This window comes from Syngnathoides biaculeatus, chromosome 8 (assembly GCF_019802595.1).
Source record: "Syngnathoides biaculeatus isolate LvHL_M chromosome 8, ASM1980259v1, whole genome shotgun sequence".
Classification (NCBI taxonomy): domain Eukaryota; kingdom Metazoa; phylum Chordata; class Actinopteri; order Syngnathiformes; family Syngnathidae; genus Syngnathoides; species Syngnathoides biaculeatus.
In genome coordinates, this window is record NC_084647.1 from 15,163,290 (window position 1) to 15,183,269 (window position 19,980).

Sequence of the window (19,980 nt, forward strand, 5' to 3'; positions counted from 1 at the left end):
ATATTATTGTATCCCCACAAGTTTAGAAACTAGTTAAGTAAATTAATCTTGAAGAAGAACACTACTGAGAGGCGGTATCAATAAAGTATGAGGGATTTGTAAATGTGACCGCATGATCGGAGTATATATCATGCATCAAGGAAAACGACTGATCAATACATAATGGAAGAGATTGTACTTCTTGGTCTATTATTTTGTGAGAGAAATATCTTTGTGCATAGAACGGACCCAAGGTTGGCCAACCTGACATCTTGATTTCCTCCATCAATAACATATGTAGTTAGAAGCTTTGGCATGAATCTTTTTTTTTTTCCCCCACAAACTGAGTATTTTAGACACTTTTTACTTTTGGGCAGATGTTTCTGGCAGGTGGTCAGAACTCCAAAGTAGTTTGCTGTGAGCTTTTTTGAAGTCTTTTCTTCGTCCTTTTTACAGGATTTTTTTTCCCTACCAAATCTGTTAACATTTTTTGCTGCAGACCACCCATCTGCCTGTGTTTAGACTCCTTCTCTATAATTCAATATAAGCCATTCAATGTATAAAGCAATGATAATACAAGATTAGCAAAGTAGGATGAAGTTTTACTATTAATGAGTGAATGTTAAACTTCCCGCGAAAGACGATGTCATGAGCAAGACTTGGCCACTGCCAAGAGGGGCGTGGCCACGACACTGCTCTGGACGGTAACACCTGTCACCAGCCACAGCTGTTTCACATTCGGACTGTAATTAGACAGGCATTTAAGTTGGAGTTTTTGTCACTGGCATTTGCCAGTTCGTTACCTTGTGTTAGTGACTTGCATTCACTGGCCTGTGGGACTCTCCACTCTACGCGTAAATTAGAGTAACCCTAGTCACAGCGATTCTGTGCCCTTTTGTTTGATCCTGTCCTGTTAAGTTGTTTGTTTGCCCCATCGTCATCGGACCTTGCTGCATGTCTTTTGGATCCCGCCTAACCTAGCGTTTCTGTACCTCTGCCTTGTCGGACTGCTACACAGTGTATGACCCAGTTTCCATAATAAACTACATTGAACATCATGCCTCTGCCTCGAAGTCCTGCATTTGGGTCCGCCCCCGTACCGGAGGTCCGTGACAACCGAAGCATAACATAACCGTGGGTCTAGAAATCTGCTTTCGTGTATATTAATTGAGTAACACAGTATCTTTCAATATATATATTTTTGGGGGGATGATCAAACACACCCAAGAGGAGAAGTAAATTCATTCCATGAAGTTGCTTTTCAGGAACAGACAATTGTTTTCACAAACCTCATAGAACTTTTTATCCAAATGTTGATGTGTGCGCCATTTAATTGTCTCTGAATGTTTACTAAAGTGGAACTTTAGATCCTCAGCAGTTATCACAATGCAGTAAGACATTTTTTTACAATTAAAATTCTGTTTTCTTGTCAGTTCATTACACTCTTCCCATATTTTGACTGTATTATGTACATTAACTCCATGGAGATACCATCTTCATCAAAAAACATTATATTGACATACCTGTGTCTTTTTCAACATTTTCAGCAGAATGCGTACGTTTAGGGAAAAAAAAAAAAAAAAAAAAAAACTCAACTGCTCTACAAATCTGGCCCCACATATTCAAATGGAAATAAACAACAATCTATAATAATCACATACAAAACATGCATGGACTATGAATTACTGGCAGTATGTCTTTTGCTCTCTCGACACGCTTAATCTGCAATGCGGTGATGGAGAACATTTTAAGATTAAATACTAACGTTGAATCAATGCATACGTTTGACCTGTTCTAAGCAGCATGAAAAGGCGATTTAGCAGTGGGACCAGACCTAATCGTGTGCGTAATCAAAACAAGGCTGTAAAAGCATAAGCGCAAAAGACGTTTCTTCACTCTTCGCAGCGGGTATGAGCCTTTTCAAAAATGAGCTGTTGGGTGGGGGGGGGATAGCACGCCAGGGGTTTGAACTTCCATTAGGGTGTGTTGTGGTTTGATGGAAATTAGGACAAACTAGTCACCCTCACATCAGCGTACACACAAATACACGCGCTTAATAAATGACCTACTATTTAATGCAGAGGTTCAAAAGAAACTGCTAACATGGTCCATCTTTTCATCTGCTGTTCCACTTAGACTAATGCAGGACTCGAATAGGGAACTTTTGTATAGCGGTGCAACAGAGAAAAGCATTTTGGCATTGTATTTCACAGTACTACTCTTCTTTTTTTACTATCTTGCATATTTGGATGTTGGGTCATGTATTTGGTGAAAATGATCATGTCCTAATAGCTTCACTGAGAAATAAACCACTTCTAGATGATTGAGAATAGATTTCTTATTTGTGATATTGATTAGAATGTTAAATGGAAGATTATCAATGATCCTAATGTTTTATTAATTACTGTCTATTTTACAATAATAATTTGTCCAATCTTATTTAACTTGTGTTGAAGGGCCACTGTCATGAAATGCATGATTTTTAGTATGTTATTAATGAAAAAACGGTAGCCGGTATGGACCCATCTGTTTTTTTTCACCGCATAACATGATTTTGATGTGTATGTTTTTCTGTAATTCGCGCCATGAAAGTCTTCGAAGGATTTTTTTTCGAGAAGAAGAATCATTTCAGAATGTAACAAAAGATCTGGGTCCATAAGTCAGATGGTGCTAAATGTGTCGATGTGCCCGTCGGCGCCATGTCCGCTCATCACGGCTTCAGCCGGGGTGGCTCATTTATGCCGCGCCGAGGTGGATCAGACAGGGCGTGATGCGCATATCATCTAAATATGGCTCAAAACAATTGGGTAACATTGCCCCAGTCATTTCACTCAATTGTAAGATGTTCCCATAGTAGGGGCCACAGCGTGTTTTCAATGGCAAATGTCCAGGGTGACGTCACGGGCAGTAGATGCCGCCAATATGGTGACCACTTGGATGTCGAATGACACTTCTGCAACTTTGCACATGGATGACACGCTCTCCGCTCATATTTATGTTTTCGTATAGACATTGAAGTGAATAATGTTATGTGTATTTTTCATTTCAATATCTATTTTAGAATGTTTATAGTGATGACACTTTGGCTTTAACATCACATGATTTACTAATCAAAGCGATTATTAAAAGAAGTAAGCTGTCAGTATTGAGCGGTGACAAGAACACAATTAGTGGCTGTTGACCAGTAATTGTGTGTTTTTCCATCTCACCTCTCCCAATAAAGGAGTTTTGCCATCACTTTCAGTGACCCAGGCTTTTTTCTCAGTCCCACGGTCAAAGGACTCATACGGCCCACCGCCGACCATTTTAGTGGTGCCAATAGCAGGATCCTACAGAACACAGAGCCTACAGCTTAGCCATGAGAAAGCCAATATGCTTCATTGTTACTGAGGTGTTTCCTACCAGGATGAGGATGTATTTCTGTCCCTTCTCGTGAAGGTAGTCAGCAAATTGAGGTAGCTCTCTGTAATTGACTTTGTCATAGGTGAAGTCTTTCTTGTTCTCCATGTAGTCAATGTCAGTATACTGGATGTCCTGGAAGAGGTTGTTCCAGACAAAATGACATGCACTTTTTTCAACACAATCTCCCTGTGAGGTAACCATTGGCAAAAAAAAAAAAAAATGTTCATTTGGTTTGAAAAAAAATAATCATTAAAAAAAAAAAAACATTTTACATACTTCCACAAATTAAATATCCAAATGTGTCATTGTCCAACGAGAAGTCTGACACACACAAGATATTCTCATTTTACCATCATACTCTAAATGGACTCAAAAAGATTTATGTTTTTTTCTTATTATTCTATCATGCATTTACTTTTATTCATTGAAGACAAATGAAATTAGGTCAACCCCAAAAAAAAAAAAACCTGTTCATCCCTCACTCATCCTTCGTTTGCTGTCATCTTTAATCCAACAGTGTTTCTGTTTTACTGACGTTTTATTTGCATTCCACCCCATAATTTGGTGACATTACGGCAGGTAACATGAAAGTCACCTCGAAATAAAATGATTTATTATTTATCATTATCAGTTCATCTCTAAGTCGTCATAAATTGTTTCTCTTGACTGACGAGGGAGCATTTGCATCGTAGAATATTTGGATATGCAGTATAGTAAATGAAAGTTCGAACATCATCACTGATATCTTTCATTTTATTCGTTATTAGATAAAGTCACGCCGATCAGAAACAACACAGATGCTGTGACACATCTTAAAGAGTATATAAAGTATCAAGGTTAAGACAAGTAGTTTACCTTAGCAATTGATTAAAAGAAAAAGGTGTCAAAAATCAGCGCTTGTGTGCAAAGCGACTGTTGACCTAACTTGAAAAAGGCTGCGAGACTCGTTTCCATGAAAATGTCACCCAGAACTGGTATTTGTCAAGTGCTTACGAAAAGGCGAGAGCGGCCGGAGTGGGTTTCACATTTTGATCAGGATGAATGAGATAATGAAGGGAACTTGTCCGATTGATCTGAGATCAGCGTTAACGTTCAGTCACACTTGAAAAATAGTGCTCTCATGTTTGAACCTGAACACGGCCCAGCTGACATTCCATTATTCGCCAGAGAGCCGAATAACCCCGTCCGAGCTAAAGGCCATTGCTATCGCTCAGACTGTCTATCAAACTGTTGCTTCCAGCTCCTATCACACCTCCCCAGATCGTGTTACATATCAGGGCAGTGGAACCACACACCGGTGTAAAAACTGTTAAAGAGTAACGCGGGTCGGTGAGGTGAGCTATTGATTTCGTTCACTGAAAGCTTTTCATTTGTGCTCTTAAAGAAATCACTGACATCTCACGTTCTACACGTTTTGATAACATAACAGGCTCTGAATTTTATCGATTTGCTGCTGATTTGTTTTTGGTGTGATTCCTCGGAAAGAAAGTCAGTGGCGGAAAAAAAGAAAAGCAGAGGGAGTCAGCGGTCCTAATGCAAAAAGTGTGGCAGCCTTATAACTAAACCTGGTTACAACTTTAACTGTTTACCAGGTTCCAGCGAGGATCGTTTACCTGTTCGTCTTAAACTTTTATTAATAGTGGTATAATGTGAGTAATGTGTTTTTCTACTCTTTTATCCAATTTTAGTACGAGCGCTCCAAAGTTGGTCGAGTCTCCTGTGGACAATAAGCACACAGTGAAATCAAGTGTGCTTTTTCTTTATACAGAATAGTTCCTCCATGTGGCACAAACTGAGGAGGAAACCCCTCAAACATGTTTGAGAATCCAAGAATCCCAAAGAGGGAAGCCGGAACCACGACTGGAAACCCTGAACCCATTTGGTACTAGTAAACACAATATAGTGATAATCTGGAAATAATAAAATCGGAGCGGACGTAATCTTACGTATGGGAGGCCCACTGCACGATTCCTTTCCACTGTTCTCTTGACCTCATTCAGGCTACCATAGTCCCATCTGGAAAGCTGGAATCCCAGGGACCAGTAGGGTGGAATGACGGGCCTCCCAATAAGCTGAAATCACAGTTTGGAGGATAAAGCCAGTACATAAAATAGCTTTCTGAATCAATACAAAACACTGCTCGTTTGATAAGATCCCTTCCCCCAAACAAGTAACAGCGATTGGAGCTGTTATCTCAAGTCAAAATTATTAGCACAAGCCAAAATACAGACTACCGTAATTTCCACCATATGAGCCGCGACTTTTTTCACACACTTTCAACACTGCGGTTTATGAGGTGATGTGGCTAATTTGTGCATTTTTTCTAACGGCCGCAAGGGGGCACTCGAGCAGAAAAGGTAAGAGTGAGACTGGTAGAATATATATGCAGAGGAAGTGACTTTTACCGGTCCGGCCCTGTTTTCGTGCTGCCCCAGCATGTTACTGCCATGTCTCAGTGATATTTACCGGTATGTCTTTTTAACTGGCCCTTTAGCGTTAGCACGGCGCTAGCATTAGCATTGGCGTTAGCACCGCGGTGCTAGCGTTAAAATCTCTGTGTACCATCTTACTTTTTAAATATCTTGTGTTTCAGTGTGGGTTTCAATGTGGGCACTTGCGGCTTTTACAAAGCTGTGGCATATCTATGTACCAAATGGTACTTCCTTAACAAATGTACTGGGTGAGGCTTATAACCACGTACACTCTGTAGGGCGGGAATTACGGTACATGTGAGCAAAATGCCCTCTATGTAAACTGATGTATCACCTCAAGAAACTCCTGTACTACTTGTTCCGGTGTATCTCCAAAAAGAATATAGAAGTCAAGGATTCCTCCAATTGTTCTGAACGTCACTGCGGGTGCAGGTTGCAAAGTCACTTCTGAAAATCAATGCAAAATAACGACCGGCTTTATTGTCATCCGAAATAACCAAATCACGATGTACTCGCTTGATGAGTGCCTTATTAACCAAACTAAATAGCGAGTTTGTTTTTATATTGTTTGTGTTTTTCACCCATTGCATTGCTGTTCATTAGGAAGACCCCAAATGATTTTCCACTCTCGTCTTCCAAACATAGGAAAAACGGATAGTGTCCATATAGATTGTGTGTTCCCTAGAAAAAGAAGGGGAAAAAACTAATTATATCAGGTAAACGCAGGATACAAATATTGCTGGTATTACACAACTAAATTCATTCATCTTCCAATGTGAAAATAACACTCGTTTGAGTTCACACCATTGTTTATAGCAGGCTTGGTTTTCATGAATGATTACAGTTATGGAGTGATGAAGATTAGGTTATCAGCCCATTATAAAACATCTTTCCTCACTCACAGATAGAAAAACAAAACTTTAAATTGCAAAAGGTTTGCTACTGCAAAGTCTCCCAGAGAACCACTTAACTCAAAGCTGTAAAGTCGGATCAAACAAAGTTTGCTTGTCCAAGATTATTCTAGTGCAAACTTTTCCGATCTATCTATTTCTTATCTATCGACATTAGCAAGTTACCTTGTGTGCACATAAATAATGCATCTATCATCTGCGATTTTGTTAGTTGGCAGAGGAAGGGCAGAGAGAATCTCCTTGGCCATATCTTAAAGTCATGTGACTTACTAAGTGTTCACAGAATACTTCCAGTGTTTACTGTGCCACCCTAAAAGGAAGTCATCCAACACAACCAAATAGCTTGTCCGGTGTATTTACACATGTAGTAGGTATGTAATTACTTAAAGACAAAAGCTAACTCAAAAAAGCAATTACATATCAATTCAGTCACGAGATTTCTCACCCCATTGGGAAAAGCATCTCTGGTGAAGATGGGCCAGGTCTTCCAGTGCATGTTATGGCGAAACTGCCTGTGCACGTGCTCTCCCAGGCCATAAATATTATGGGATGGGAGTTTAGCAGACAGCTGTAGGAACTGGTCTGCAAACACCAATGGTCCCATGGTCGTGTCAAACCTGCATGAGTGTTGCGACAAGGAAATGGAAAATTGAAGGCAAATCCTGACCGATGTAGAAACGTAAGGTGACGATTACGCTGTGAGAAAGCAATCGAGCAAAATCTCATTTTAATGCATTTAAAAGAAAACAATGCCCGTAATCCTGCAGATTTTAAATGATATTTTCCGCGTTTACTATTCAGTCTTACAAAGTGGTATGGAAAATGAATGGATGAACTTTTTAACTTATTTTTTATCTTCCTTTTACCCTTTCATTGGGTCAAGGCAACAGTTTTCAAGTACTAGCACGATTTAGGGCAGGGAAATCCCAGTTAGCAGCATTCCAGATAATGGTCAGGGCAAAGTTCTGTGTGCAGTTTTATCAGCTACTGCAGTTTTTACAATGTGAAAGGTAAATATAATATGATAACAGTTTTTTTTCCCCTCACATCTCGCCATGCTCTTCATGATGTGAAAGGGAAAAAAAAGGGCTGCACTTATAACAAGCTATATCTTATGGTATATTTTATGTATTGGGGATTGGAGATATGTATGGTATAGAATTGACTGTAAAGTCAACTATAAATTGCATTCATACGGGACCATATTTTTCTGCTACTTAATCGCCAATGCCTGAAAAAAAATCTTCAGGCAACACGGATTTCTGTTGTATGTTATTATGTTTGACCATAAGCATTAATCACTCACAGCAATATACCGTAATTTCCAGCCTATAAGCTGCGACTTTTTTCACACGCTTTCAACCCTGCGGTTTATGCGGTGATGCGGCTAATTTGCACATTTTTTCTAATAGTCGCAAGTGGTCACTCGAGCAGAAAAGGTAAGAGTGAGACAGGTGCCGAGGAAGCGACTTTTCCCGGTCCGGCCCTGTTAGTGCTGCGCTAGCGTGTTACTGCCGTGTCTCAGTGATTTTTATCAGTATATTTTTTTTAACTGGCCCTGTTAGCGAGGTGCTAGCGTTAACACGCCGCTAACATTAGTGTTAGCGTGCCACTAGCGTTAGTGCGGTGTTAGCATTAGCGCGGCAGGCGGTAGCGTGTAAACTCTCTGTGTACTGTGTTTGTAAATATCTCGTGTTTCAATGTGGTTTTCAATGTGGCCACCTGTGGCTTTTACACAGCTGCGGCGTATGTATGTACCAAATGGTATTTCCTTTATAAATGTACCGGGGGAGGCTTATAATCAGGTGCGCCCTATAGGCTGGGAATTACAGTACTTTAAAAGGAAAATAATCAATGGGGAACTCACAAGACTTTTTTGTTCTCCTTCCTGCGCACAACCAGTCCAAAAGGATTGTGTGTTATTCCCAGCGTGTCCTTAATGGGACTGTTTGGGTGGTTCGTCAGGCTGGCAACATGTTCGTGCGGCACCTCAAACCTCTGCATATGGGCGTCAGATATCTAAGTAGACCACAGGCAACAAGTGAGCAAATCTGAGGTGATTCACGATAATTGTCTGACAGATTCCGTTGTCGGCACCTTAAAACGAAGTCGATTGCTTGATTGCATTTCCGCATGAAATGACAATTCCTGTATATCTCCTCCAAACAGGGAAGGGGATGGCATTCTCTTCAGATGTGCCTTCATTACTGTCATAAAAACAAAATAAAAGCAAGGTCCAGCTCATAAAACAGCAGAGATCATAAATGTGATATGTTAAACTAAGATAGCAAAGAGCACTTCTATTTTGAGGAACAAAAATGAATTAACTACAAGTATAATTAAGAGTTTTACGGTCCTCAATCACTGCCGTGTGGCTTTTATTATGACTCTTTGTGCGTGTGTGTGTGGGGGGGGGGGAGACTACCACGTGTGTTTACGTTCACAAATGATGCAGATATGATAATTGAAATTATATATATATATACATTGAAATAGTGCAGTAGGTGTGTGTTGACTCCAAAATATTATTTTTATTTTATTTCACATTCAATAATTTGATTTAAAAAACATCTGAAATTCCTAATCAGTTCCAATTGAGTACTTTTTTTACTCTTACTCAATTAAATATTTAAATGACTACTTTTTACTTTTACTTGAGTCACATTGTAAATTAACAGTACATTTTTTTGGCTACCCAATAAATCTTTAAAAATCGATATATAATATTATAAGTGGATTAAGAGGGGCTAGAGTAAATTTTTTCCTCAATAATAATTGTTTCTTTGGGGTGGCTCACTGTCCCGCATTTTAAAAGTATGTTTTGCATTTAAATTCATTTTGTCAGCTGACTGCAAGTCTTGGGAGATGGAAACTTTTGTTTTAGCGTATTTCAATTCATAAAATTCCCTCAGGAAGAGTATTGTATCGTCTGAAAACATTTGTATTTGTCCTTATGTTTAAATGTTATACATCACATTTGTTTAGCAATTCCAACAATTAGGCTGGAAATCTTTGTTCAGGCTGAAACGCCAGTAACTAACCTCGCTAAAGCAAAAATGAATCCATGCAGGAAATAGCAAAAATCTGCATCCTGCAAATTTAACCAGGCTTTCTGAGATGATGCACATTATGTTTCACTGACAGACATGCCCGAGGCAAAGTGAGTGATAGAGGGAGAAAAAAAACAAAAAACAAGATGAGGGTAAAACAGACAGATTGAAGTTATACGCTCTCAGTTGGCCTCCAAACGAAGCTGAATAGAAAAAAAGGGAGGGGGGGACTCAGTCAGTGAGAAAAAGATGAAACATTGATGAAAGTGTAAATTGTTTCCATTTTAAGTCCCCCACCAAATGTTTTGCAACAAATAAATCTATCTATCTATCTATCAACAAATATTTGGTTTTGTTTGAATTAAGGGCTATAGAATGAAAAACTGAAGGTAGGAAGTTGAATTTAGTCAGAGAAAATGGACAGCAGGGAACTGTTGGGATGGGATGGATTGGTGATTGGAAGATTTATTTTTACGGCTCCGCACCGATTTCTGTCAATATAGGTCCTGAGATTTACCATAAGGGTCCGGTTGCTCCACTGATTCAACAGTGTATCCGTGGTTGGTCGAAAAGAAGCACCACGGTACATTCCGCTCGTCCAGGGGACTCCAACAACATCCGCGCTGCTGGCATCCTTTCTGTTGAAGCAACATGAATTTTGGTGAGGTTTTTATGTTTTTGTTTTTTTTTAATTTTGCATTACAAGAGCTACACAACCTGTTTAGCCTCCATTTTATTCCAATTATAGTTTTTGGGGCTGACAAATAAAAATATGGTGCAAATTCAACCAATTATAACACGGTAATAACCTTTAAACGAGACAACACGGCTCAGAGAGCAAATTACTGTGATCATATTTTAAAGGTTTATTTTACACCAGACATTTGCATGAAAGCAAACAGCCATGCATCCATTTTCAACACCGCTTATCCTGATCAGGATCACGGGGCTCTGGAGCCTACACCAGCTCATTTCGGGCAAAAGGCAGACTACACCCTCGACTGGTCACCGGGCAGTCGAAGGGCACATATAGACCCCGTCGCCAAGCCGGTCCTGAACCCACTTTGCCTACATCAAAGTCAGGCGAGTGTACCACAACTGCATCAGTGACCACGAAACCAAACAATAAATCTGTATACTGTGTGATTCCGACCTTGCAGCACCATATCCCAAGCGTCGTTGTTGTTTGAGATTAAAAAGGGAAACGTAATATCAAAGAGAACAATGAAGGAAGTACATATAATATGTGGAGGTGACCAAAATATTCCAATCCACAAACTTTTACATTCTGCTTGTCATGCATACCTTGGAGGCCCCGGCATCAGGGAAGCAGTCCACCCTTTGTGCATGAGGAATTGTCGGACACTGCGGAACAAATACTTCTGTTGTCTCTGCCAAAAGATATGACATCACCTCGTGACGAACACATCAATAATTGTTGTAAATAGCCAACACCCGTTTATTCATTTTCCGTACAGCTTATCCTCACACGATTATTTTTATTTTGTCCTCGACGTCATTACAAGCGGAAATGAACACTTAACAATGAAAACGGCTGGAGCAAAGTTTTACAATCTGGTCTGTAAAAGGTCCGTCGGTGTTTATTCAGATTGTATCATCATATTCAATTTAATTTTATAAACATACGTATTCTATAATCAACAACACATATTTCAATCATGATGATTAATTAATTTGATAAAGTAATTTTGTGCAGATTACAAAGTCAATATTTGACGGAATTTAAGAATCACAGCCCACAACAACCAGAACACTTGTTCAGTCTTATGGGATCCAATCATACTTAGAGAAGGTTCTAATGTTTTAGCAATATGAATAAGGTTCAATACTTTTGGACAAAATTCACTTGCACTGCAAATTACAATATCAATAATAAACATTCTATTTGAAAGTTATTGCAATTAATGTTCTTACTATATTATTAGGCAGGTGAACTCATAAAAGTAAACTCTTTTGTCAGCTTTCAACACGTCGATTCACTTACCCTCCTGAACAAGCCCAGGTTCGCCCGTAGCATAAAGAACTATGAGAGCAACGGATGTTGCCGACATCAATGCGAACATGACCATTAAGGTCACCTCCAAACCTGAGAACCGCCTTTTCGCCATCTAACACACAAAACCGAAGCTGAGCGATTACAAAGGTCAACAACTTTAGAACCAATTAACGACACCAGGATTCCCAAAGGTCAGATATCATTCCTTGCTTAATGAGGCCCATTGGCAGGACACACAACTGATATACAAGTGTGGACTTTTTTTATTTTTTCTCAGAACAACCAATAACAATTAACAAAGCCACTTATCAAATATGTCTTAAGTTAAGAGTTAAGGGAAATATTAAACTATTTAAGAAGACAAACATCAATTGGACAGAAATATAGAAAGAAACCACTTCATGGACCTTCCCGACTGGTGATCTTAAGCTCCGCCCCCTTAGCGACAGTTGCCATTTCGCACAAGCTTTACTGCTCACATCCAAAATGGCGACTGAACAGAACAGGTTTGAAGTCGCGTATTCCAGATAAAATTACGGTATGTTTTTCGCCAAATGCGTCAGACTTGTCCAAGAGAGTTCTACAGATATGCACACGGAATTAAGATTTTGGACGGAGCTGGACGCAATGTCAGAGGGACAGCGAAATGTTTGCGATTGATGCAAAAAAAGTTTGATGCCTCACAAACTTCATACTGAAATCCAACAGAATAAAATAGTGGAAACGTACTGCGTATGTAAAACAGGGTGAGTACTTTTTACTTGGGAAGATCACATCTTTATAGTCTTTGTAAGTGAGTTGGTGATTAGCTCAGTCAGTAACGTGGTCACCAGATGAAAAAGTTTGAATTCATTTTTCTGGAGATATAAAGTGTAAAAGAAAGAAATATTGAAGGAAAACTATTGACTATCATCTAAACAACGAATTTCGTTCAAACAATCTATGAAGAATCTACATTTCAGGCTCGAATTTTGAAACCAGAAGGCAACCCAATGAGCCTTGGTACCTAATGACGGAATGAGTTACTGGGGAGGGGAGGAGATTTATTGTGTTTGTTGCCTATTGTTCACATTTTGTTGTACGTGCACTCTTCTGTAAGCCTTAATCCTCTGTAGACACTTCTTCTACTGTGTTTTAGGCTATGGAAAAGGAATCAACCGGGCCCCTTGTAAGCTAGCAGGATATCTTTCATCAGAACTGCACGTTCCCCAAGCACATCTGAGGACCATTTTCTTTGGAACATTAACTTTTCCAAGCGCACGCTACTGACAACCAGTATTGCTTGTGGGACAACATGGCGGCGGGGGCCCATCAAGCCAGGGGTGAAGACAATGAATGAGTCTATCTGATTGCCTATTATTGTACGAGTGATTGACAGGTCGGAAAGGTCCATTATTCAACAGTTGGGCTAGATCCATACATTTATTTTTGATGACCAAACAGTGCCCCCCCCCCCTTATTCTTCACCCAATTGCTGTATTTTAACCAATAAAGGATATAATCATTTTCATTATAGCCAGTCAGTGTGAAGGCTGTGGCATGTTGCCACCAAATCACAAAGCAATTGTGGAAAACAAAATTGTGTGGGAACGGATCCCATGCCAGCTGCAATAAAGTCAACCACATGAACCGCTAAGCTATCAATAGAACTTCTACTGAAGTTCTTCCATCCATTTTCTGTTCCTGAAAATGATCAGTTAGCCATATAGTTTTGTCCACATATTGCTTCAAAATGTACAGAGAGGATATCGTGAGTTATTTCCACGACATTCATCGTGTCACTCAAGCCATTAAGCTTCCCTCCAATGCACTGTTTATCGTAGACAGAAACAAACGGAAGGTCAGGTCGCTTTTGTTGGGTATGTGTCTATTTGGGTGAATTAGACATTTATTGCCGTCCTGTTTAATGTGCCGTGAAGATCAAGAAAAGGACGAATATGCTCATGGCTCTGCTCCCTGAGTCATAAGTACATGATGCGATCGTGAAAAGTGCTTGAATACATTGGACGTGAGGCAGCAATAGGAAAATATTCCAACAAATATGTGCATATAGGAGAATTAATTCACCGGGCTAAACTTGTCATTAGCTCATTGTTCAAAACGCCATAAACCATAAAGGCAGCCAATCGAGGCAGAGCCTCACTTGTATATGGAGAAAAAAAAGATTTCATAATCTTTTCTTTTTTAGTTCTCTGTACTGTATAATAATTTTCTTTTTAATCCAATAATTCTATGAATTCCCCATTAAAGTTTCAGAATTTTTGTACAGTGGAACTTCGATGAAACAGTCCCCAGTGTAATGGATATCAGACAAAACTACACTACACACTACACTGAACAATGCATCCAGAATAACTTAAATTTCATCCATCCATTTTCTTCACCGCTTATCCTCACGAGGGTTGCAGGGAGTGCTGGAGCCTATCCCAGCTGGTTAACGGGCAGGCGGCAGGGTACAACCTGAACTGGTTGCCAGCCAATCACAGGGCACATGTAGACAAACAGCCGCAATCAAAATCACACCTAGGGACAATTGAGAGTGTCCAATTAATGTTGCATAGTTTTGGAATGTGGGAGAAAACCAGAGTGCGCAGAGGAAACCCACGCAGGCACGGGGAGAACATGCAAACTCCACACAGGCAGGTCTGGGATTGAACCCGGGACCTCAGAACTGTGAGGCCAACGCTTTACCAGCTGACCCACCGTGCTGCCAATAACCTAAATTGCAACTGATAATTCCAGAAGTGGCTGCTGTTGTTTACTGACGCAAAGCAAGTAGACAATGGTGCTGACGTATTTCCGGGACATTTTATTTTACATATTTAGTTTTGCAGATTTTATGAAACTGTGGGTGAAGTTTCTCAATCTTTGTGTATGTGAAGGAAGCAGGATCTAGTTTACATAAAGATGAGCAGGTTATTTTTTTTGTATGTGTGTTTCATGATGACTACATAAGTACTTAATGGTGACTTCGGAAAAATAGCATATGTTATTCTTTTCTGTACTTTTACAGCGATGAAAGAACGTGTTCTTCCTCAGGCAGTACAGAGAACTTTTAACATCCATGGGTGGAAATATTGAACGTCAAATTGAAAATATACCTCACGACCAGATGTCGGTAGGAACGCGTTGCATTTACTCAAGTAAAATTTGGGGTAAAACGTGCAATAGTTTTTACTTTTATTCAAATATGTACTATTATTTAGTGCCTGTTAAGAGGAATATTTTTTACTTCATTACAATAATCCACATGCCGCTCGTTGCTTTCATCTCTCAATAATTGCACAAGTAATGTATTTCTCGAAATCATATGCCATCACTCCAATCCGCCGTGACGTTTGACCGAAGTTTACTAATCAAACGACAAGAAAGTCATGCCAGCACGCAAAGTTTTCTATCAGGCTGCGCACGCCAAGAAGAATTATGACGGCCATGCGCGACTCGCGGTGTGGTTTTGAAATTACGAAAGACAACAGCTTTAACATGCACCGCAGTTTTGTCACTGCCACAACATGGATATTTCTGCCGACTTCTAACCTGAGAAAAGATATAAAAACAAAATACTCTGTGGTAAGTTGCAGATGTTTTTGCTGTGCATATGGCAACATCAGCCCTATTTTATGCTCAAAGTCACTGTCAGACATGCAGCTTCTGTTGTGTTCTGTTCTCTCCCTCTCTCTTTCTCTCTCCCTTTCTCTCTCTCTCTCTCTCTTCTCTCTCTCTCTCTCTCTCTCTCTCTCTCTCTCACACACACATGCACACGCCACCAACTCATTTTATACTTACAATCTAACGATAATGAACATAGTTCATTGACTGTACAAATTAATCAAGTCGATTAAGTAGAAGTGAATAATTTGTCGTTGAAGAGGTAGAACAGCTCAAGCTGTTGTCTTACCTTGGCTCTCCGCACTGTGTCCCGGGCAAAGTTCTCCTCAAAGTGCCTGAGCCGAAACCAGATAGCACCTTATAATAAATATGATTATGACCTTAGACTCACACACGCACACACATACACACGCGCACACATCTACTGGTGTTTAATGTATTCTTACTAGAGCAGGGGTGTCAAACACATTTTTGTTGCGGGCCATATTGTACTTGCGGTTTCTCTCAAAGGCCTGTTATGGCTGTGAAAGGATAAAAATGTTTATGTTTCATATTTACACATGAAATTTATGAACTAGTTTTGGAATCAGAAATCAAGAGGAATGGGTTTTTCCAACAATTATGGTTTGGTAACACAAAAATCCTTGTAATAGCTCAACGTTATCATTTATAACATGCCAATTTGAAATTTTGGTACATATTTCAACAAAAACAAAAAAAAAATCATGGAAGGTGATAAACATGATTTCCCTCCATGGGCCACATAAAATCATGTGGTGGGCCAGATCTGGCCCCTGGGCCTTGAGTTTAACACCTGTGTACTAGAAGATGATTTTGCATGACTTTTTCATCAAATGAATTTACCAGAATGGGACAAAACAACCCAACAAATGATACAGGTACTTGTAGTATCACAAATACATAAGTTCATTCATTAATTTTCCATGCCGCTTATCCTCACAAGAGTCGCAGGAGTGCTAGATCCATTCCCAGCTATCATCGGGCACGAAACGGGGAACACCCTGAACTGGTTGCCAGCCAATCGTAGGACACATAGAGACACACAACAGTCAGTTGATTCCCCAATTAATTAATTTTTTTTGTGATGTGGGAGGAAACCGGAGTAGCCGGAAAAAACGCACGCAGGGAGGGGGGAGAACATGCAAACTCCACACGGGAATTGAACCCCAGTCCTCAGAACTGTGAGGCCAACGCTCTAAGCAGATGCGCCACTGTGCCTCCATCATAAAATACATAATAAAGTAAAATGTATTCCCTTTTATTATGGCACAAAAATATCATGCTATTACTGTGTCATAGGCCATTCACAAAGAATGATTGAGAAATAAAGAGTTAATATGTATCTAACACGTTTGCTGATAATATTTATGGTAACCTGAGTGGCTCTTTATTGTCTTTTGAGCTCGGGATTCCCTTCAAAGTACTTTGATAGTACCACACGTCTGAAAATGAGAAGACACTTGAACCTTGTGGAAATTTCTACTTCACCTTTCTAATGTGCCTGGACTTTGTAGATTATATATTTAATCTATGTACTGCAATCACTCTAGTCATACTCACAGAACACTTCAGAAAGGCAGAAGGATATCTAATATTATGTACTGCACCACACGAGGGCCGAATATTAAAATAGTTCTCACGATGGTGCAGTCTTGATTTCAGCTCTGACATGTGTATGCATCAATGCAACACTTGAGCATCTTCTTGACCTTGAGTTGAGCTTTACCCATCTGTGAAGTATTTTGGCGGGAACTGCTTTATGCATTATTGTATGAATTTCATTGAAATAAGATGATGCACGGGGTTTTGTGCGATTGTTTAATGAACTCCCAGTCCCCAAACAACTATTCTGCCATTCATTTCTACACAGCCTTTGTTTCCTGGCTTCTATCTTTCTGGGAGGAAAAAAAATAATAATAAAGCAGATTACAAACATGCCGTTGTTGACACTATCTTAATGATAGTCTTCATTAAGCATTCCAGAAACAAATGTGCAATAACTCACCCACCCCCAGTCCTTCCTATTGTTTAAGCAGTTGCGATCTGTTTTGGTCTTTGGTTTCCCGAGACTACATCTGATGAAACACAATCCACCTTGCAATGCATTTCAAGTTTTGATGGAATTCACAGTGCTTGAGTAAAGTTCCACTTTGCATATTTAGCGGGTTGACAGGAGATGAAACAAAATCAGTTTGTTGCAACACAACACTGAAAATATTTACATGATTTCGAAGTGGAGTGATTTTCTTTGTGTACTAGGTTGGCTACATGAGATGAAACTACAGTAATGTTCCTAAAACCATGCATAATACCAACAATGGGAACAATTGTGAGCTTTATAACTTGAACAATTTTAAGTAAATATCAAAAGCAGCAACAAACTGCTGAGATTATTTTTCATGCTCACCTCTTGTTGCCAGGGTAAATTAATGCTTTCATTCATACCTGGCTCATCGGCAGTTGGGAGAATTACTCCAAAAGCACCACTATCGCAAATTAATTTGGTAAAATGAACAACAGCGGCGGCACAGTGGCACAACTGGAAAGCGTTGGCCTGGTTCAATCCCAGCCCTCCCTGTGTGGAGTTTGCATGTTCTCCTTATGCCTGCGTGGGTTTCCATTGGGTACTCCAGTTTCTTCCCACATCCCAGAAACATGCAACATCAATTGGAAACTCTAAATTGCCCCTAGGTGTGATTGTGAGTGCTACTGTTTGTCTCCATGTGCCCTGCAATTGGTTGGCAACCAGTTCAGGGTATACCCCGCCTCCTGCCCGCTGACAGCTGGGATAGGCTCCAGCACTCCCCGCGACCCTTGTGGGGATAAGTGGAAGAAAATGGTTGGATGGATGAACAACAGCTCTGTATTATATATAACTTTAGAAAGGAAGTAAAACACTGCCCTCTGGTGGGATTGGGATTCAAGTCACCATTGATTTTCAAACAAAGATATTAAGCACAAACTAGCCCGTCAAATTCTGTCAATATGCTGGTGATGGTCAAAATATATGGAACCAAAAGAATATCGTTGCATTTTCATGGATCACATTCTGATTCCATCGACTTGGGCTTCACAAAGAAGTAAGACACAGACACTGAGCACAAGCGACTAAGACACTCTGCTGCTGTTGTTTCAATATATTTTTACAGTACTTATCTGTGTACAAGAAGAACATTAGTGCCTCTTGAATCGTGCCATTTTCCTAATCTACCACTGATCATTTCGCTCACTCGCCAGCAATTCTCTCCTTACAAATCCAATTCCACTCTGCTGGTGCCAATTTCAGGTGCTCTCCCCATGGATTGCGGTGCCGCGCCGATTTCAGTAGAACAAACTGAAATTGGCTATTCAGTCCCCCGTATCGATCCTGTCTTGTTAAAAGTAGGCACTCAACGTCGAGAGCTGCCAACCAGTCAGCCTTTGCTGAGGTATGAATGTGTGCTGAAATGTGTGTGTGTGTGTGTGTGTCTGTGCTGGTTTTGTCAAAACATCATGTATAGTACCATACAATGAAGAAAATAAGTATTTGAACACCCTGCTATATTGCAAGTTGCCCCACTTAGAAATCATGGAGGGGTCTGAAATTTTCATCGTAGGTGCATGTCCACTGTGAGAGAGCTAATCTAAAAAGAAAAGTCCAGAAATCACAATGTCTGACTTTTTTAACAATTTGTTTGTGTGATACAGCTGCAAATAAGCATTTGAATACCTGAAAAAACCTATGCTAATATTTGGTACAGTAGTCTTTGTTTGCAATTACAGAGGTCAAACGTTTCCTGAAGTTGTTCACCAGGTTTGCAGACAATGCAGGAGGGATTTTGGCCCACTCCTCCAAAAAGATCTTCTCTAGATCAGACAGGTTTCTGGGCTGTCGCTGAGAAACACGGAGTTTCAGCTCCTTCTGAAGATTTTCTATTGGGTTTAGGTCAGGAGACTGGCTAGGTCACGCTAGAATCTTGATATGCTTCTTACGGAGTCACTCCTTGGTTTTCCTCGCTGTGTGCTTCGGGTCATTGTCATGTTGAAAGACCCAGCCATGACCCATCTTCAATGCTCTCACTGAGGGAAAGAGGTTGTTCCCCAATTTCTCACAATACTTGGCCGTGGTCATCCTCTCCTTAATACAGTGCAGTCCTATGCAATATGGAGAAAAACACCCCCCAAAGCATGATTCTACCACCCCCATGTTTCACAGTAGAGATGGTGTTCTTGGGATGGAACTCATCATTAATCTTCCTCCAAACACGGTTCGCGGAATTATGACCACAAAGTTCCATTTTGGTCTCATCTGACCACAAAATTTTCTCCCATGACTCCTCTGTATCATCCAAATGGTCATTGGCAAACTTAAGACGGGCCTTGACACGTGCTGGTTTAAGCAGGAGAACCTTCCGTGCCATGCATGATTTCAAACCATGACATTTTCCTTTTTAGATGATCTCTCTCAAATTGGACATACATCTACGATGAAAATTTCAGACCCCTCCATGATTTCTAATTGAGAGAACTTGCAATATAGCAGGGTGTTCAAATACCTATTTTCTTCACTGTACATTAAG

General features: G+C 40.0%; 1 protein-coding gene across 1 annotated transcript in view; it reads right to left on the reverse strand.

Annotated features, from left to right (window-relative positions):
- Positions 1-19,980, reverse strand: part of si (sucrase-isomaltase) — a 93,010-nt gene that overhangs the window by 58,969 nt on the left and 14,061 nt on the right. The window contains exons 2-12 of the mRNA XM_061828098.1: positions 11,780-11,903; positions 11,080-11,165; positions 10,292-10,412; positions 8,822-8,931; positions 8,592-8,743; positions 7,170-7,341; positions 6,395-6,494; positions 6,148-6,260; positions 5,328-5,453; positions 3,382-3,513; positions 3,189-3,308 (exon numbers count right to left, since the gene is read on the reverse strand). Coding sequence (XP_061684082.1) covers positions 3,189-3,308; positions 3,382-3,513; positions 5,328-5,453; positions 6,148-6,260; positions 6,395-6,494; positions 7,170-7,341; positions 8,592-8,743; positions 8,822-8,931; positions 10,292-10,412; positions 11,080-11,165; positions 11,780-11,903 — 1,356 coding nt within the window. The remainder of the gene's footprint in view (positions 1-3,188; positions 3,309-3,381; positions 3,514-5,327; positions 5,454-6,147; positions 6,261-6,394; positions 6,495-7,169; positions 7,342-8,591; positions 8,744-8,821; positions 8,932-10,291; positions 10,413-11,079; positions 11,166-11,779; positions 11,904-19,980) is intronic.